This window comes from Crocodylus siamensis, chromosome 6 (genome assembly GCF_052110815.1).
Source record: "Crocodylus siamensis isolate JL-2025a chromosome 6, ASM5211081v1, whole genome shotgun sequence".
Lineage (NCBI taxonomy): Eukaryota > Metazoa > Chordata > Crocodylia > Crocodylidae > Crocodylus > Crocodylus siamensis.
In genome coordinates, this window is record NC_143400.1 from 91,847,607 (window position 1) to 91,867,916 (window position 20,310).

At 45.7% G+C, this 20,310-nt stretch overlaps 1 protein-coding gene across 1 annotated transcript; it reads right to left on the bottom strand.

Moving 5' to 3' along the window:
* Positions 1-1,163: 1,163 nt before the first annotated feature.
* On the bottom strand, positions 1,164-14,602 carry FETUB (fetuin B). The gene is made up of 7 exons (XM_090052013.1): positions 14,263-14,602; positions 9,310-9,420; positions 7,773-7,860; positions 4,414-4,580; positions 3,358-3,471; positions 2,332-2,421; positions 1,164-1,792 (listed from the first exon to the last, which is right to left on the bottom strand). Exons 1-7 carry the CDS (start codon positions 14,482-14,484, stop codon positions 1,235-1,237), a joined length of 1,350 nt encoding a protein of 449 aa, XP_089908139.1. The 5' UTR covers positions 14,485-14,602; the 3' UTR covers positions 1,164-1,234.
* Between the last annotated feature and the right edge of the window lie 5,708 nt (positions 14,603-20,310).

Below are 20,310 nucleotides of genomic sequence, written 5' to 3' on the forward strand. Positions count from 1 at the left end.
TGTGTTTCTTGTTGTCTTATGTGCAAAAACACTAAAGACCAACCTCTCCATACTGTATCTACCCCACTGTCAGTGAAACGTTCACTGGGCAGAGACAGTGAAAAAAAGGAGGGCATCTCTGTCTCTGCTATGGGAGTCTTCCTGTGAGTATTGTTCTGATCACAGCTGCTTCTCCTTTTGTATCACTTGTACGGCTTGTCTACTATCTAGTATGGACATTTCAGGTTTATGTAGAATAGGAGAGTAAGAAAGGAAGAAACTCTTGCTGCTGCCAAAGCTATTTCTGTCTCTTGCTGCTTTTAGAGACGAAACTGGAGACTCTTCTTAACATCTAGAAAATTTCCCCTTTTATCTCATGATAGTGTTAATTCCTCCCTTTGCTCAACGCCGTAGATCTCTGCTGGCCTGACTCTTAGTTCCACAGCAATGCGACTGTTTTAACTGTAATTCCTAATTCACTCCAGTTTAACTGAGGGTTTGTCCTCCTGGAAGGATTTATTTCAAAGGGACATTATTGTTTTTATCTGCTTCACACTATCTGGTACATGGTAAGCCACTTTTTACTTTACCATTGATTCAACATGGAGTGAGAGGGTGTTCTTGAAAATAGATGCTCGGTATTAGGACATGGTCCTTTATATTGCTAGTGAGCTCAGTAGGCTCCTGCCAAAAAATTGTTCTAAAGGTTTTACTGCCGAGATAGTTGTCAAGCATGACGTAGGCTTGGATTTAAGTTAGCGTAGACGTAAGTAGCACCTAAAAGGTTAGGGTAGGGAGTTTCAAAGCAACCTAAGCAATTTAGACAGTCTTCCATTGCAAATAACAGATAGGTCTCTGAATCTTCTAGACTACTTTGAAGTTCTCCCCAAATTATTATTCACAATGTTCAGTTTAACCCCTTAAAAGACAAAGCATGTTTAGCATTACCTGATAAACCACATTCTTCTTCCCCATTTACCTACTAGTGTAATACCAGGGTGGCAGTAATGCTTCATCTCTCCCCGGCATTTTACTCCTGCATTACGCATTATAGTAAAGCCAAAATTTGATCCCCTTATACCCCGCTTCCCTCCCCACTATTCTCTTGCTGGAAAATGCAACAATTAAGTCTCTCTTCATACTCAATCCCCATGCTCACTTTCAGCTGACAACTGCAGAGATGATCACTGTAAAGAATATTTTATTTATTGAAAGGTTTAATAGGGAAGACTGAACTCTGCTGCATAGCTGCAGCTTATGATAGTGGGGTTGCAGTTGGTAATTCTTTGATGAGTTTCCTGGGCAGCAGATTCAGGATAAAGGAATCTGAAGTTGTGGGTTCTCCTGGGCATGTGTCCGAATGTGAAAGCTCATTAGGGAAAGAGAGAAAGACTGGGCCAGTTTTGGGTTTGATTAAGCCCAGGTTCCCTCTTGGTCCATCTGTCAGAATCTTTTCCCCATCAGGAGCACCATGGATATCTGGAAGGTTGGGCACAGGCTTTCCTACCTCAGGGAGAACAGGATTGCCATCTATGTATTCAACTGGACTTTCTGGTAAGGTGTGGAGAGAAACATGTTCTTGTTGGGGCGGGAGAACTTTCACCCACCCCACTGTTTTTTCTAGATAGAGGGCTGCCTCACTAGCTTCAGTGGGAGATGGGTGCTTTTCTTCATGCTGCCTGTGCCCATGCTGGTGCTTCTGATGGGGATGGGCCCCTTTCCTTCTGGGGTGATGAGGATCTTCATGACTTCCATCTCTGCCATGACCTAGTTTATGGCCGTCTGTCTCCTTCTGCTTCTCAATGGCAGGCACCTAAATTGGCAAAGAACAGACACATGTAAAATATTTAAGTTTCTTACACCCATTTCTCTGATGCAAGGACACTCTTGGACTTGTGTATACTGAATATCAGCCCCAGTTCCAGGAAGCAGTGGCCAAATACTGGAACTACACCGGGGGGAATAGTTACGATAGACGTTGAAGCTGCCTCTTACACTAGCACAGGTGATGGTTGCACAAAACCAGGGTAATGACACTGTTCCTTCACTTTTCTATCCCCAAGCTGTGATCATGCTTATTTCTGGACCCTTTGTAAAAAAGTTTTGCTCATAGTTTGCATAAATGAAATTACATGAAATTAGATTGTATTATCCTGTTCCACCATCCTGTCTTAACCCTTCTTCCTCCTCCCCATGACTCCCCCAACAAGACAGATTTCCTTCTGATTTGGCTTTAACATTTTCCTGGACATCATTTCACTCATGAAGGAAAATAATGGGGGATTATCAGATTTTTGGTAGTTTTCCGTTTTATTGTATAATGGACCCTTGCCCAGTGAGATTGAGAAATACCTGTGGCTCATAGATTTTGCAGTCTATCCTGACAAACTGATGATGATCAACTTGGCTGTTCACCACAGAGCCTCTGCAGAAACCGGTATGCTGAAAAAAAAGGAATGTCACATTAGTGCACATGAGCATTGCAACACACTGGCATTTAATGCTGAGCTTGCAAAATAGAAGATTATGAAAGATCAAAGCACTTTAGCTCTACAAATATATTTAGAGACATGCACAGTGCAAACGTTTGGACCAGGGATGGCAAAGTTACATAGCAAGGCAAGTTTCCAGGATAATTTTTATTTTCTAAGCAGGGTTAGATGACTTGAGAATTAAAATGCAACTAGCATCCAGTGCCCTAGCTACATTAGCACCGTTGCTATGACTGGCATGGAGCTGCTGTGGTGATGGGGGGGATTTAGGGAAAATGTCTGTGTAGGTAAGACTGATAAAGGAGGTTTGTATCATGTTTCAGAGAAAAAAAATCTAATTGCATCTTGGTGAATGAAACCATGCTAGAATACTGATAGGAGCAACTGTGTTTATACCTGGCAGTGGAGGCACATTTTTGGTTTTGGTGCTTCTGAGAATTGAATCATTAACTACTATGCTAATTAAAACCTTTCTTTCTCTAATTCCTCAAGGTTTCTTATTTTTGACTTTTTGAGGACAACACACACAAGCTGTGTATTCATTATTTATGATTTATTTTCTGTGTCTGTTTACAAGAAACAGGTCAGTTTTGCAAAGCACTAGCTGCTCTGCTTTCTCCCTACCGTATTTTTCTTTGCTACCCATGTTCATGCACTTCCTGGCAGGGATACAGTACTTTGTCTGGGAAGCTTTCCCTGTTGTATTGTGGACACTTATACAGAGCTTGGGCTTTAATGCCCATTACAATCAATAGAAAGAATGCCATTGACTCCAGCTGGCTTTTAATAACACCCACAAAGAAGAACAGAAAGGGGTAGGCAAAAAACTTGAGGCAGAATCCAAATATTTGCAAAGCTAAGTATTTTTGCAAGCAGAACAACTTACAGCCTTTTCAAATGGGAGAGGCTTGCACTTGGAGATATCAGCAATGGACTCATTTCTGGAGCAGGACGTCTCTTGAATTGTAAACTCTACAAAGTATGCAGGACCGACAACCCACTGTCAGAGTTGAGGAGAGACAAAAAGCGTTTGCTATTATTATTAAGCTTTGCAAAGGAAGTGGATAACAAATCCCTTACCCAATCCTGGCAGACAAGGTTCTTTAGGTAAATGTAATATCTTTTATTAGACCAACTAAATAGCTGGAATAATTGTTCTTTGCAAACTTCCAGGTACAAATACCCTTCTTCGGGCATAGGGAGAGTCATCCAATCTTGCACACTTTGGAATGAACACAAAGCTTCCCTTAATTACAGAGGGAACAGGGTTGGGCTTAGGAGTTTGTTGGAGAGTATATTTTCTTCATTCCCTGCTGCCTTACTGCCCAGCCCATACCTCTCGTATACATGAAATTCCCATTAAAGTACTGCTATTGCTCATGCATCAGTCATTTACCTAGAACCTTCCATGAAAGAGCCCCACAGTGATTAAGCCTCTCAACCAAAATTATCTACAGGGATCATTTAATCCATCCCAACTTCTGAGCTGGAAAATGAAAGCAGCTGAACAGCACAGAATAGCACTACACAAAGCTTAAGGCAGGGAGTGAAGACAAGTATCCCACCCAGATGAACTAATCTTAGGGAACAAAGATGAAACAAAAGGATTTTAGCCAGGACATTCATAGCTGTACATCACTGTGCTGAGAGATTAAGCCAATTCAGTGAGTTATAAGTGAACTTCAAAAGAGAGCTCTCTCTTTTACACTAAGTACTTTGTTATATAAGGCCCCTCATTAGAAGTGGGTTGAAACCAAATGCCCAGAACTGAACAGTCTTGAACTATGGAATGCAAATCTGGAGCCAACTCAAAGCCCCAGGTTTAGACATTCCCAAAACGTGTAGGATACAGAAACAACTGTTGGCGCTTGAGCCCAACTTACTGCAATCCTGCCACAGTTGTATTAGTGATTTCCAGGGGCCATATGAATCTTGGCTTTACCTGCATTGAAGCCTTGGTGACGTTGAGAACAGAAAAATAATGAGCCTCGGTGCTTTCACTGTTGAATTTGGCAAGACTCACGACAGCCGTTTCCAGATACTTTGGCTCAGTTGGACAGCCAAAGATCGGACAATCGGGGCATAACATCAGAATGGACCTTGTTGGAACTTGGTATAGAATAAGAGATACCAGCTGGTCAGGTAGGTCTCAAAACATGACAGAAACATTGGCTGTTATAAGTTGGGGAGGTGCATGCATGTGCTTCTAAGGATTTCAACCCCTGATGCCTTACAGGTCCCAGGTATTAACATAGTACCTGAAATATCACATGAACAAACACACTGATCATTTGTAGATGTGCTTAGCGTTTTCTAAACCATGTTAAGTGATTCGCATCACACAGTTCAAATTAAAGTTCAATTTGAATTAAGGGTTAATAGATGATCATTTCCTGTCAGCCCATTAAGAGACCCAATTTGCAGCCTCTGCATGTGGTTTTATGTGCTTAGCACTTGGGGTTGGAAGTACTTAGGTGGCAATCATAAGCCTATTTAAACACTGCTACATTGTTGCAACCCTACTGACCCTTTTCTAAAGTGCTGTTCCAGAAGCCCTAATGCAGGGGCAGGTAATTATTTTAGAGGACTGCTTACTGAGTTTCGGCAAGCCGGCAAGGGCCGCATGACAGGCAGCTCAGGGAAGATTAATATTAATTTTCTAAATTTTTTAGGGGCCCCACAGGCCAGATAGAATGGCCTGGTGGGCCACATCCGGGCCCCAGCCTGCATTTTGCTCACCCCTGCCCTAATGGGTGCAATTGCCCTGAGTGTTGATGACCATCTCAGCCATAGTAGGGCAGGGGGCAAGGGGTTTGCCCCCTTCTTCACAGATCAGTAGCCCTTGTGCTTGGACAGGTCTACTTGGTTACAGTGAGGTGGTGTTGACACGTTTTACTTTGTAAAGATGTTACTTGGTGCTTGATAGCCTCTGTTGTGTTGCAAAAACCCAACAGAGTTTCCCCTACCGCGACTGACACTTGCAATGCTTATCTGTCGAGATCCTAAGGACTATTTTACCTAAAAGCAACACATATATACATGTAAATTAATACAATTTAAATTGTCTAGGGTCAAACATGTACTACAACATTCATTAATTTCATGTCAAAAAAATATTTTTGTCCTGATTTACACGTGTTTGTGTAGTGAACATAGAGGTGATTATATAATAGCTTAAAATGAAGGCTTACTCTTGTATATTGTGGGAGGGTATGGGTGGGAGGATGGGAATAGATTTGTGGGTATGAGGGGTGTGCGAGAGGGTGTTTGTATGTGGGGAGATTTGTGGGGAGGGCAGACAGGTGTGGGGGGATGTGGGTATGGGTTTTGTGGGGGGCTGTGAGTGTGTGGGAGGAGGGTGGTTGGGGAGGGTTGTGGCTTCCGTGGGCGGGGATGGTTTGCTCACAGCCCACCCCCCTCTTCCCCCCCACCCCCACAGCAGGCAGAGCCCCTGCCAGTGCTCCTGTAAACCCGGGCTCTGTGCTCCTGCCACTCCCGGCCCCAGGGCACTGGTGTGGGCCCTGTGCTCCTGCTCACTATCACTTGCCCCCATCTACCTCTGCTGCCCTTCTCCTGCTACTTCCCCATCTCTCCTTCCCTCTCCCCCCTGCCCCTCCACCCCCTGCCGCTCCAGCACCACATCCCAGCTGCTCCTGTGGTCCTGGCACTGCAGCTGAAAATCACGTGATGCCAGAGCATGGCGAGGGGAGTAGGGAGATGTGGGGTGGGCAGGGAAATGGCTGCAGCAGGCAGGGGGAAAGGGTAGTGAGCAGGTGCATGGAGCACAGCGACAGCCGGATGGGAGCATGCCAGTGCACAAGGGCCAGTACTGGCAGGGCCCAGAGCAGGGCTACAGGAGTGCAGTGTCTGGGCTGCCAGGGGCTCTATGGAGCTGGGCTGTGCTGCTCAAGCAGGGAGCCAGCCCAGCTTCATAGACATATAGACATCTTTGACAGGCAGCCAAGGGCAGATAAATATTCATTTTCTAAATTTTTTAGGGGCCCCATGGGCTGGACAAAATGGCCTTGCGGGCTGGATCTGGCCCACGGGTCATATTTTGCCCACCCCTGCTCTAGAGATTGTTGGCTTTTGCCATGGCAGGCTCAGCATGGCTCCCTTCCCATTGCCTGGATTTTGGTTGCTGTGGCACAAAGACCTGCTGGTCAGAGATCTGCTTGGTAGCAAGCCAGAGGAAAAAAACCCTTAAAATCTAGCAGTTCCCAGCCAGGAAGCAACAAAAAGATAGGGCACTGAGGAGACGTGGCAGTTCAGCATGTCTGTTACGTGGCTTCCACCTGCACAGCTCCAGTGAGGCATCAGTTGTACTCTACATCTGACTTCTTCTCATGGCAGCCACCGGGGGAACAGTGGGGCAGCCTTTGCTTGCTGTCTCTTGGGGATGCCCCCTCACTCTACATATATAAAATGCTATGGTTCCTGCTAGTGGTGGTTTGCATTTCTCACAGCAGTTAAGACAAACCAAGCCCAGGGCTTTAAGTTTATGCAGAGAGGGCCTCAAAGCACAACAGTTACCAGCTGGACTTTTGGTTCATCTGATTAAAGACATAGGGATCAGTTTGGGAAATTCTGATCCAGTTCAGCAAAATTCAGAAGTTTGAGCAGTATGGACTCATTTCTAATATGAAAAGTATAAAATAGGACACTATTTCTAATGGCTCTTCTACCCATGGGGCTCCCCAGCTGAGAGAAGGGGAACAAGACCCTGCTGTCTTTCCCATAGACAAATGAAAAGGTGAAAAATAGGATTCCTAAGAAAGGAAGTTTAGCCTGAATAAGGCCTGAAGGCTCCCACCTGCTTGTTTAGGAATAATATCTCACCAGCATAAAATAACACTAGTAATTTCTGTGGAGTTTTGTTTCATTGCTAGCTTCAGCCGTATTGATTCGCAGAAGATGAATGCTGTAAACCATAACCATGCATTTAATTTTTGCAGCCTCCTAGGCACCACACAGACTATTCAATAGTCCTGTCATGCAGGAATAAGAGAAACAACTCTATCTAGTGGCCAAAGTGAGAGGCAGCAGGTTATGCTTCTAACTCTGCCACCGACTTGCTATGGGAACTTGGGCAAATTGCAAATCTTTTGGCATTTCAGTTTCTCCTGCTGAGAAACTGGGCTAATAATATTTATCTACCTCTTGTCAAGCACTGTGAGGGCTTTGGATGAATGGAGGAAAGTAATGGCATCATGTTCAAATGGGCTCCTGCCTACTTTCCAAGGTAAGGCCACACTTCATTCCTAATGGTCACTAAAATAAGCATGTTAAATAATGACATACCTGGCCGCAAGGTACACTCATAGGAATGCAGGTGGGCTATTCTCCTAGGGTTGTTAATGTAGAGTGTTGCTCTGCACTGCCCAAATACCTGAAGCAATACAAATATGTACTGTAAGCGTCCTGGGCCCACCATGTCTGATAGCAAGGGAGGAAAGTGGCAGAAAAGTGCTGGCCTCAGGTCTGTGGCACTAAATGCCTCCACCCTGCTAAAGAGATCCTGGATAAGTACAATGCAGTTAATGTCAGTTTATACCTCTTGAATAAAAGTGATTCTGGCACAGTCAGTTCATCCTGTCTGTAGCTTTAAGGCTAGGGACAGAAGTTACATGTACATTTGTAACACAACAGAAATTCAGTGCACGTAAACTGCTTTCAGAATGGCCGAAACCAGTTTAAGGTAAACTTGGATGAATGTAGTATTGGACTTAACTGATTTAGGTTAAATCAGTTTACTGAACTTCTGTCCCAGATCTCCTCTAGATTCAAGTTAACTTACAGTCCCCCAGCATCCCAGGATGCTTTGCACCACTCCTACATCACCTTCCCCCTTACACCACTGGATGGGCTAGCTAGTCTTGGCCCAAGCTGGTTTGCTCCAGCTGAGCAGGGAGACGTGCTCTGTCCTGCCATCACTTTTGGCCTGAGCCCTGGCAGGCATGTGGCTGCTTTTCTGGAATCAAAAGTGAATGTCTGTTCACTTGCTTATCGGTTCAATCTATGCAGTTTAGACTCACCTGTGAAGACTGAATCAATTCAGCCTTGGGCTTTTTGACTGTCTGTAGTTAGCCTAAATGTTAACAAACATGAGGGACTCTGCGTGACCCCCAGCATTCCCACTGGTTGGAACAAGGCATCAGTACAATGAGCTTCTGGAATCTGTTGGTGAACAACGTCTAATGGGACCACTGTGGATCCTAATGGAGAGGTGGATGGTCCAGGCTATGTTCAGTGCCTTATAATGCCAATGACATTTTTAGTATATCTGATGAGCATATTAATTAGTTTTTTGCATTTCAGATTTACAATTAAAAAATTAAAACTGCCTGATGTAGATTTTTTAATGAAAAATCTGGTAGTTTTTCTTTATATTCTTTCAGGGCTGATTGTATTAGGTGGTCATAATAAAAGAATTAAACTCCAAATCACATGTTCTATAAGGTGAGTCTCTTTCATTCCTCTATTACTAGACTAGTTGAAAAAAAAGAAGCTTTATGGAGTTGCTATAAAAAAAATAAACACTGCTCTAACTGGAATCTTTGCCAGCAATGGGGAATTGAATCTGGTTGAAAAAAATACTGAAATTTCAAATTTTTTGAATGTTTGTCTACTGTATGAACTGATTTGAAAACTGCAAAAAGAAATTCATAATTTAATTTTTTTCACAGTATTTTGACTGATTCCTTCCCCCCTTTCTCCCCCGCCCCCAATTTTCCTGCTTACTAGAAATGTGTGTGGAGGACATTTTCTTCATTCAGTGGTAGCTGAGGCATACACTTACATTTACACATATGCTTAAATATAAAACCAAAGTCCTTACAGTTTCATGTTGGTGTCGGGCTTGACAATTCTTCCACAACTTTCTGCTGAGGACGTGGCATTCAGTTTCTGCCACGTCCAAGATGAGATAGAAAACAGAACCACTGGTTTCCTGAAAATAAGGAAGATAAAGTTTGAGTCCTAATTTAACTTAGCAAAAAGCAGAGAGGAGTAAAGAGAAGGGATGGATACCTATTAAAAAGTTCAGATGATTGGTTCATATAAGCACCCAAGTAAATGGAAAAATTTGTGGGCAAATCCTTAGCTGTTGAAAAGCAATACGTGGAAGATGAGGATTTAGCCAGGTAAGAATAGGCTCTGTTACAGTAATTGTGATGCTTCTGATCACCAAAGAAACATGAGTTATTACCTGCATTTGCACACCTAAATTGGATACCCCGCTTTCTCGCTGATTAATGGCCAGAGACCTGCACATTTACAAAGACTAAAGTTGGTATTTGTTATTTGAGCTTCTGCAGTGGTCACCTAAGCATTCGGAATATAGAACATTTAAATTGTACATTGAGCATTTGCAGGTATCAAATTTAGGTGTGATTAGCCCAAGTTAATGCACATTAAGGGTGCACATGTGTAGACACATGCCCATAATGCACATTAACTGAGGCTAATGCACATTAAAGCATCTTGTGTAGATGGGCCCAGACCATAGGATGTGTCAAAGAATATTTGTCAGCCTCTGTAAATGTCAGTGTTTCATAGCTCAGCCTGGCATTTGAGAACCAGACTCATTACTTTTGATTATGTCTTAGCTTAGGAAAAAATATCTTATTGCTCTTTGATTAATGCTATGTATCTCTGATTTAGTTAGTCTACAGCAGTTTTTCTCAATCTTTTTAGTTTCAAGGTACCGCTCTTTAGACTCAAAACACCCCAGGGAAACTGTCAGCTCTTTTTTCATTTATTTTTTGACTATAGAAAATTACAAGAGCAATTCTTCTCTTGCAAAGAACTCAGAAAGACAACAGATCAGAATGTTTTCAACACTATAGGTTCCTATTTGAAATCTCTGGATTTATCTTGTGATTTATCTTTATCTTTATCTGATTTATCTATCGGTGCTAACATTATGTGGCACTCTGTGGCACCTTTGAAAGAATCACACAGCACCCTAGAGTGCCTGCAGCACCCTAGTTGACAATCACATGGTCTTCAAGGTATAAATGTTCCCTGCTTTCTCTCTGATTAATGGCCAGAGACCTGCACATTTACAAAGACTAAAGTTGGTATTTGTTATCTGAGCTTCTGCAGTGGTCACCTAAGCATTCTGAATGTAGAACATTTAAATTGTACATTGAACAGATGTATTTGTGATCAGCCTATGTTGGTTGTTAGTTGTGTATACTCAGCTGAACCAAGAAGATTGGTTTTAAAGCACTGGGGAATTTGGCAATATTAGAAGGCTTAAAGAGAATCAAACTGAACCAAAGTCCTTGTATTTCCCTCTTCCAGGCCTCCCATGTCAGAACAGCACTTATACTTAGACAGGGTCTGAGTATATGGTACAACCTGTGTCAGGTTTTTTTTATTCACTTTCAGAGGCATCGGCCTCCACTGGGGAAATGATAGCTCAAGTTTCAGTGCTGAGCAGATCTCGGAGGATATCATTCTTATTTTCACTCTTACAAGACTATTAGGAAGAGCCTTTGGTATCTGCTCAGCATTGAGTAACACCTGATGCCTGTTTTCTGAGGAGGCTCTGAACCCCTCACTTTGATGCTGCTGACATCAAAGCCCCAAGCCCAATCTTTGCTGAAGAGTCCTGGAACCAGGAGGGCTTTAATAACCACAGGGCGGCAATTTGGGGTGCATACAGATGTTTAGGCAGCCTGTTGGGGAGGCACTCTGACTAGGGCACTTTACACAAAAGTGCCATAGTTAGAGCATTGTTGGGGGCGGGTGAGGGGTTGGAGCCTGTCTACATCAGACCTGGCAAGTGGGCAGAGGCACTCGAGCAGCCTCCCAGGAGGCTGCCAGATCATTCCTCTCACCAGCCCCACCACCCCCTGCCAGCTGGCAACAACTATCCGCAATGGCTGGGGGGCAGAGGATGGACCCCTCACCATGCAGACCCCCAAACTACCCCTGCTGGGTTCTTGGGAGGGGTTGGCCCTGGCCCATGTGCCAGGGGAAGCTCCTTTCCCCTCCCATTCCCTGGATAAGCCACTTGACAGCAGCAGCCTCCTCACTGCCATGCTTAGAGAAGGGGGGGGACGCAGCCCCCACCTTGCAGGCTTGGCCCATAAGGCCCCAGCAGGGGTAAGTGTGGGGGTGAGGTGAAGAGGGTCCATGTGCACTAGCAGGGCTCCCTCCCATCTTGCCCAACTGCACAGGGAGGAGACAGCTTTTTCTGTCTACTCCCTGTGACAGCCCCTCAAAGGCCCTGGGATGTGGGCAAAATGTCCCAAAATTAACCTTCAATGCAAACCTGTAAGTAAGTTCGGTAGGGCGCTCTACCCTAGAGCCCCTTCATCTGATACTACATTAGATGAGGGTTCACTTTTCATGCAATCTGCCATTTTTAAAGTGCTCTGCAGCCCTGAACATTTATTTTATGGCTTCAGAGCACTTTTGGTGGCTTCATTACACACAAAGTGTAACTTCTGTACACACCCTTGAAGTAGGCAGGGGGACATACCACAAAGGAAAGGGAAATACATCTCCAAAGCTAACAACAGTTGAAAAGCTAGTGAAAAGCCTATCATTGACATGCCTTGTTCAGCATTTCCTGTGACTTACAGCATCCTTGTGTCAGGGACTAAACTCTCATTGACTTCAATTACAGCAATATTGAGCCACAGTTTGCTTAGGCTAGAAGTCATTTTGGAAAAGTTGTCATTCTAGCTATTGGTTGAGAAAATGAGGTGAGGGAAGAGGAGAGAGAATACATTTTTTCTATTGACTGACAGCAGAGAGTCAATTCCTTGAATCTTTTTGAGGAACAAAGGCTTCCAAGGGCTCTATTAGCATGTTTGAATATTCATGGCCTATTCAAATACACATTATATATTCCATTCCCACAGCAGCACCCGTGTGACAGAAGGTTCAGCTGATCTGTTCTGCTAGTACATGTTGTGTTGGGGGCACCTCCTTTGGTATCTTTTGTAAACAAAGGAAAATAAGAGTACGTTGAAATAGAAAATAACCAAACAAAGCAAGACACAAGCTGTGCCTTAAAGGAAATACGGGAAATATCAAGGGATGCGAGCAAGGGACCATATGTAAAACTGAGCTCCAGATTGTCCCTTGTGTAGTAGCTGGAGGCTTGTGATTTGGAAACAACCTGTTATTATTTACAGAAACCTGTGTACAACTATTTATTGTACAGAGGTGATAGTTTACTGCTTCCTTTGTGGTTGGCCTGCTCCTATTTCACCACCTATAAGTCTCTGACCTCATTCAACATCTCATGGGATAACAGACTTCCTGGACCCTCTGTGTGTCCACAAGTTCTTACTTTATGACCATTTTGTGCTGCAATGTTTGGCACAGGTGAAATGAGAAGGACCAACAAATGAGCAAGTACCTCCTGGGCCATCCACACAAGTTCTGATATGGGTTAGAGTAGCCCAGGGTTGCTCTAATTCAGGGGTGGTCAGCTTGTGCCATGCATGCCACAAGTGACATGGGCAGCCTCTGTGCGTGGCGTGTGGCGGATTAGGGAGGGAACAGGCAGCACAGCAGCAGATAGGGCAGAGAGCAGGGCAGTGGATCAGGCTAGGCATACAAGGCGGGGAGTAGAAAGGAGAGCAGGAGATTGGGATCAGAGTGGCACGTGGAGACGGCACGGGGCTAATTTGTGACATGCCTGCTGAAAAAGTTGCCCACACTGCTCTAATTTATGCCAAGAGTAGTAGGCCTTAATGGGTCAAGTCCAATTGGTGATTGCGAGAGCACACTTTGCTGTAGCTATACCCACAGCCTACCCATCAACAGCTCTGATATGCCTCTGATGATGAGGCCAGTTCAGCAGATAGCGCAGGACTGGGCTCTGCTGTTTCTGTGGCAGCTGAGAGTGCCTCCAGCAGAGAAATTCTCAGCAGGCTTGATCCAGTTTCTTTCTAGGCATTTTTGTCCCACCTACGCTGTGCAGGGATCTGGAGGAGTAGAGAATTTGGCCTTAAGCATGCTGGAACATGCATGCATATTTATTGTCAAGGGTTCTGATTACTGAGGGTAAATCTAGCCACAGCACCTTCCTGCGCAGATTGTTAGAGAAGCTGGGCCCTAGTTAGGAGAAATGGTGACAAATCCTAACACATGTGGGAAACCTTTAAATATTCAGTATTGCATCTCAGCTTCTCTGATGCCACAGGCTGTTTGCCTTAAAACAATGAAAATGAACACAGAGAGAAGCTTATGTTAGTGAACAGCCACATCAGGGAATGTTAATGACATGTTTGGATAATGCTTAGCACGTTAGACCATTATATACATTATAGGCTGGCATCACAAAGATTCTGGCTGGGACTCCAGGATGCCATTGCCATGCAAACTTTCACAAAAAGAGAGCGAGGCCGTTATATTTTTTAAAAAGAAAATCCAACGTGGTGTTTGCCCATGAGATGGTTTCTAAGCTGTTTTGGTGATTCAGTCTTTCCTAAGTGCCCAGTTGCAACGACTCCCTGGGCCCAGTTCACTGTTGTCTTGCATCTGGTGTATTCATTTACCCCTGGGCCAGGTGGGTGCAAAATTCTATTGAACCTGAAGTGGTGGGGTTTTACCCCCACTTTGCCCAGAAGTGCACAAGGTTCGTCGCAGCAGAGAATCAACCCTGATGCTCCACTCCCAGGTGCTCAAGTAGTTCATGAAGCTATTTCTCCAGGTTTGTGTGCAAGCCTGGAACCCCATAAACCTGTAACTCTTTATATGTTCGAACATAGGGCAGCAAATCCCTCCACCTGCAAAACACCCAGAGCACAAGAGGGTTGCTTACCTGGGGGTGTTCCAGGACGCTGAAAATTCGATTCAGCCTAAGCACGTAGCCCTCAGTTCGTCCAGTGTTGATCTGGCCCAGAGCCACATCTACCGCTGACTCCACTGCTGAGTCATTGCATGCAGGGAAGAGGAAAGGACTTTGCAGTTCCTTCCCAGGAGGAGAGAAAGCCTGGGAGCACAGTGCCTGTATGCCAAGGAAAAGCAAAATAAGCAGTGCCATTCTGCATGAAAACAGTTGCTGCAAGGGATTGCGCTTGGAAGTCAGGACAAGGAAGCCAAGGCTAGCCCACAAGAACAGATTGTTGGAATGGATTCAGGACTTTTTATGCCCATAGTGTCCCATTTATATAGCCTGCTGACCATCACCTTTCAACTGCAGACAGGGCAACTGCAAACACTAAGTCAATGATTACAAGATAGTACATAAGCCAAGCGGCTGTTTATAGATCAAATTGTGTTCTTAGTTGGATCTGTCTTGTGTGGAATTCATCAGGCAGTTCACCTCGGACAGTTCACCTCGCTGATTTGTATAGGGCAGCAGGCACTACACAGAGAGCTGGTCCACATCTATTAATGGACCAGCTGTGCTCCCACTCAAGTCAGTGACAAAATTCTTGCTGGTTCTACCATTTTGGTAACTGATTTTGCACTTCTCTTGTTAAATTAAATGTGCTTTAATGGCAGTGCTCAGCCTCCTGGGATATATCCAGCTGCCAGGCTTTGAGAGAGAGACTTTGACTTGGATTCATCCTAAAAGTTGACATAGGAAAAAAAGTCATAATTTCATAGTTTCACAGTTTGTAGGGTCGGAAGGGACCTGAGCAGATCATTAAGTCTGACCCCCTGCCATGGCAGGAAAAAGTACTGGGGTCAAATGACCCCAGCATGGTGTACATCTAACCTCCTCTTAAAGCCCCCCAGGGTAGGAGCCAGCACCACTTTGCTTGGAAGTTGGTTCCAGATCCTAGCCACCCTGACTGTGAAGTCGCACCACCTGATGTCTAGTCTGAATTTACCCTCTGCCAGATTGTGACCGTTGTTCCTGGTCACTCCTGGTAGTGCTTGGGGGAATAGGGACTCCCCCAATGCCTGCTGGTCCTACGAAGAGAGGTGACGGGACCTGAACCTGTTCAGCCTCCACAAGAGAAGGCTGAGGGGGATCTAGTGGCCTTCCTGATTATATCCCCACACTGCCGGCTCATGTTCATCTTGGCATCAATGATGAGTCCAAGATCCTTTTCTGCCTCTGCACTGACGAGAAGGGAGTTCCCCAGCCTGTAGGTATGGTGCCGGTTCTTCCTCCCCAGGTGCAGCACCTTGCACTTGTCAGTGTTGAATCCCATCCTGTTCTCATCTGCCCACCCCTGTAACCTGTCTAGGTCCGATTGCAGCCTATTGCTCCCTTCTAGCGTGCCCACATCCCCCCACCTCTTAGTGTACAAGGAGACCCAGGGTTCATAACGTGTTGTTCAAGCAGAACTCTCCACTAGCTTCAGGTGGGAGTTAGCCTCATTATAACTCATTGTAGTGATCCAGATGCCATAAGTGCTTATTGTACTGATCCATAAGTGCTTCCCGGATGTATAGGCACTGTCTCGGCCACAAAGGGCTTAAATTCCATGAAGGTCCCTCTGTGTGCTCTGTTTCCCTCTAGTCACCTCATCAACCTGAAAACCTCCTGCTCCCCTCGCCCCCTTTCTCCATTTGGCTTTCCTCTCACTTCATGTGGCAATCCCAGGTGAGCTGTCCTGCAGACATCCCCATTTCCCCCAGCAGCCAGCACAAGCCCTTGGCCCTCCATGGGCAGTGAAGGCTGCTCATGTCCCCCCGTCACCTCCCCACTCCTATCCTGGCTGCTTGGACAGACCCCTGCAAACGTCCTCTTGGGGCATTCTGCCACTTACATATTATCAAGACAAGACTTATAGTAATGAAAACTTTCATTAACTTTGGCCAAACCCAGTGAGGATGGGGGAGCAGGCCAGAAAGAGAGTGTAAGAGCAACAGGGTGTAACCTGCCCTGATAAGTATTACCCTTGTGCCAAAGCTTGGATGGGAAGAACCTGGTAGAGAAAGCTACTCACAGGACAGTGTGAAGCTGAATGAAGGGAAGAGCTGTTTCATCTCACAGCCTACAGTCAGTGACTTATTCTACCCTGCACCCCTTCAGCACTTGTCTCTCTCGTACACTTCTTTATGCCACTTTGATGCTGGAAATGCTACTTGTGCACATTAACCCACTTTTTCACTGGTTCATACTGCCATTTGCATTATTCCTGTATTTAATCCAGGGGCTCCTGTCAGAGCCACAGCTCCTTTCACCATGTCTGAATTGAACATCCTGATATCCCTCCTCAATTTTCCATCTCATTCCAAGGCAGTTTTCTTGACCTCCTACCTTGGTACCAGGACAGTCACCCAGTGGCTCAGAGGCAGCAGGGCCACCTACGGAATCTGCCCCTCAGACTGACTCAGAGCTCTAAGTGCTGACCCAGCCTGTCTCAGCCTTGTTGCGGGTGTAACAGGAATATCACGGCAGTGGCATATATGGATACAGGCTGGGGGCTAGTGCAGATGGTTCCTGCAATGCTTCTATTTTAGTCTTAAGTAGCAGCACTGAGTGGTGCTCTGGCAGCCTTCCTTTTCAGTAGCTAGAGCATTTAAATAAAATCCTGACGTGACTTGCGCAGCCCTCTGCTGACTTTTTGAGGTTTTTCTGTCAACCAAGGAGTTGCTCACTAGTCACCTATTTACCCACAGGCCAGTTGCAAAATGGAAAAAGCAAGAGGCCAGGGAGATCCTTTCTAGAGCAATATCTTTTTGAAAGGGCACTGAGTTTGGGGCTGACCCAGAGGCAGCCACAAAGTTAAGGGAGAGAGGGTGGAAGGAGCGGACCCACACATCAACCCTGCAGCTTGAGAGAAGGGCAGCCAGAATTGTGCTTGTGGGGAGCATGGTGACTGCAACGGAGCTCCCGCCACAATGCTTCACTGTGAAGGGCATGGGGAGCACGCAGAGCCTTGGCTCCATTGCTCACATGTGGTGGATGACTCTGTGCAATGCGGGGCAGCTCCATGCAGTGAGCTCCCTTACATCCCCATCCTGCTCCCTGCAATGGGCCAGAGCCCACGGTTGCAGTCTGGCCCACAGAGAGTTTCCTTAAGTTGGTCAGTCAAGCACAGCTGTCCAGAGGCTGGGCCACTTCCATCCAGGACGTTTGGGTGGGAGAAAATTGAAAGGGGGTTGCAAATCTCCAGGAGCCCAGTGTTTTTAAATAAGGTTTTTCCTCAAAGGTTTTTGTCGACAAGATGTGAATGAAAATCTCTGATTAAACTGTGCCCCTTTCTGCCCTTCCCTGCTCCTCTCCACCACCAGCAGTACTCCATCCTACTTAGTGAAGGCTACCTCCCTAAGCAGGGGTGGGGAGCTTGGTTTTCAGATCTGGGCCTTTGATTATGTGGTGCTGGGAAGGAAGTGTGCAATGCAAGGGCAAAGACTTGTTCTACTAAAAATACCATCCCCTGTCTCAGTGATGGAGAACAACACCAGAATCACAGCCCCGGAGGGCCAAACCCTTGAGCCACAGGACAGGCATGGCAAGGAAGCAGCATCACAGCCTCCCTTGAATTGCTCACTGCTAACTAGCCCTGAACCTGGGTTTGGGAGCACTTTCCTCCTATTGAAAGGGTAATACAAATAATTCACCCTCTATATCCATTCAGTGTTTGGCCTGACAGTGACAACATGGCTGCCAATTAGCACCAGCTGGGCAGGTGGCTCCTCTGATGGGGAGTTGTTATATTCTTGATTTTGTTCTCATCTCCCAACTCCAGCAGCTGGATGGAAGCAACTTTTCTATCGAGTAACTGTTCTCTGTGCACCAGCCCAAACAGGGAGGTAGCCAGCAAAGCTCAGGGCATCCTTCTCGAGTAGCAGGCAGGACACAGCTTGTTGATCTGTCAGCCAGAGACAGTGAAAAGCACAGTGAGTGACTGGTGCAGATCTGACCCAGCCAGTCCTCTGTCACTCAAAGGAAAGGAGTGCTTTTATTTTATTGGATAATTGCCATTCCTGTAGCCCTCGTCCCCCTAACATCTGAGTACACCAGTTAAGAGGATCAGCTGTGCACAGTCCTCTGCTCTACTGAGGGACAAAGTAACAGCATTTAAAGCCCATGATGCAAATGTGATGCTCTTAGAGGAGTAGGTGTCAGGGAGAGGGAAGATGAGAGACAATTAAGTGCTGCATTAGATGAGCCCAGACCATTTTATGGATAAGAGAGGGTACTTGTGCCAGGAGAAGGAGCAGAGATGCTGCAGAGCCTGGAAGCAAAAAATATTCTCTGTGCCCTTGTCTTGCTGTGGCAGGAGGAATGCTTCCACTTCATCACACAGGGATCTGCAGGGATTCCTGCTACAGATGTGCTCATTTCTGCCAGGGAAAGGAGCCTTCTTCCCCAGCCAGGAAGCATCACATGTACCTTGTACAGGGTAATACATATAGCATACTTTAGGTGCTTACTCCAGTTTTGTGAAAGTAAATCTGGGGTGTAGAAATAAGTAGGGAAACTCATTCTCTTGAGGGGATCATGGAGCCAGTGCATTGTTTTGAATACAAATCAAACAGGAAGAACCCTGCACTGAGTAGTACTGGTGTGTAAGGATTGAGAGAGTATGAGGAAGGTGTATAGGATTTTTCTCCCCGTGCAAGCAAGAATCCTACTGGCTTACTGCCAGGGCACTATGCCACCAAGGCCGTGAGTTAGCCACATAGCACACTGCTTTAATGGAGGGTGCTCAAGTCCTGCAGTTAGGAGTGAAGTACTTATTAGGAGCGTTGCAGAAAAGCAGACAGGATGTGTACTCTGCCAGCTTTGCAGCACATCCAGCCAGTTGGTAGGCAGCCAGTGCTGCTCCTGTTTAAAGGGAAAGGAGTGAGTTTCCCCTAGCTGGAGAATCCTAGTGCCTCTGACAAGATTCATACAACGATGAATGTCCTGGCCATTCTCCCTGACTGTCGTCACTGCACTCCCCAAGATATAAATCGGCCTTTATGTGTATGAGAGAGGGAGATGCAGCTCTGTTGCATCTGGTTCAGGACACAGTGCAGAGCTGCAGGGCAGGCTTGCGGGTGCTGCTGCCTGGCATAGCAAGGTTGCCAGATAGATGTGCCTAGGGAGAGCTGTCTGTTAATGCAGCAGTAACTGGCAGTCTGAACTGATGTAACTTGGGACCATTTGCTGGTGGCATATTTGTATTCATAGTCTAAGCTGGAATTGGTTAATAAACACAGTGGTTAGTAGGCCCGTACGAATAGGGAAGTATTTGATTTGGATTTGGATTCGGCCGATTCAGAGGACAGCGATTCAATTTGGAGATTTGGATCGCTGTCCCGAATCAATTTGGTTGAACTAGCTTCAGAAGATTTGGCGCTGATTCGGAGAGATTCGTTGATTTGGCCATAAACTATAATGGGGAATCACTGCAATACCTATAACTTTGTCATTTTTTGTCAGATTTGAATGAAAAGGGCAAGAACAGTAGCCCCTTCTGCGGGCATGAGGTCTGCCAAGTTTCAAGGAGATAGTTTCAGGGGTTTTTGGGAAACTGCACCTCAAGCTTCTGAAAGCAGAAGTCCTGATGTGTGACTTTGTGTGTGTGTTAAGGCACAGCGAGATGAAAACAGCAAGGATACTAGCCTGTAACAGGGGCCTTCCTGGTGCTTAGGCAGAAAAGCTCACAAAAGGGACAGAAAGGCTGCAGACAGAGGCCTATGTGCTGTTTCTATGTCCCTCCCCCAGAGCACTGTGATTGAAAGGGGACTCAGGGAAAGATCACAGTCACTGGCCAGCTACAGATGTCAGTCTTTGCCCCCCTGCTCCCCCTCCCTCTTCTTAGTTTCTGTTTCCCTGCAAGACTGCCTTCCGAATTGCCGAATCTCTGAATCTTTTCTGAATTGATTTGGAGTCTCCAAATCAATATGGAGGGTTTTTTTGCCTCCTGATTCAATTTGGATTTGGTGATTCGGCCTCCAAATTGGGCCGAAT

Coding starts and splice junctions, on each gene's coding strand:
- FETUB (XM_090052013.1), bottom strand. CDS start 14,484: ATGGCACTGCTTATTTTGCTTTTCCTTGGCATACAGGCACTGTGCTCC. Junction 3,472..4,413: donor TCACCAAGGCTTCAATGCAG/GTAAAGCCAAGA, acceptor CAACTCTGACAG/TGGGTTGTCGGTCCTGCATA. Junction 1,793..2,331: donor GCAAAATCTATGAGCCACAG/GTATTTCTCAAT, acceptor TTGCCAATTTAG/GTGCCTGCCATTGAGAAGCA.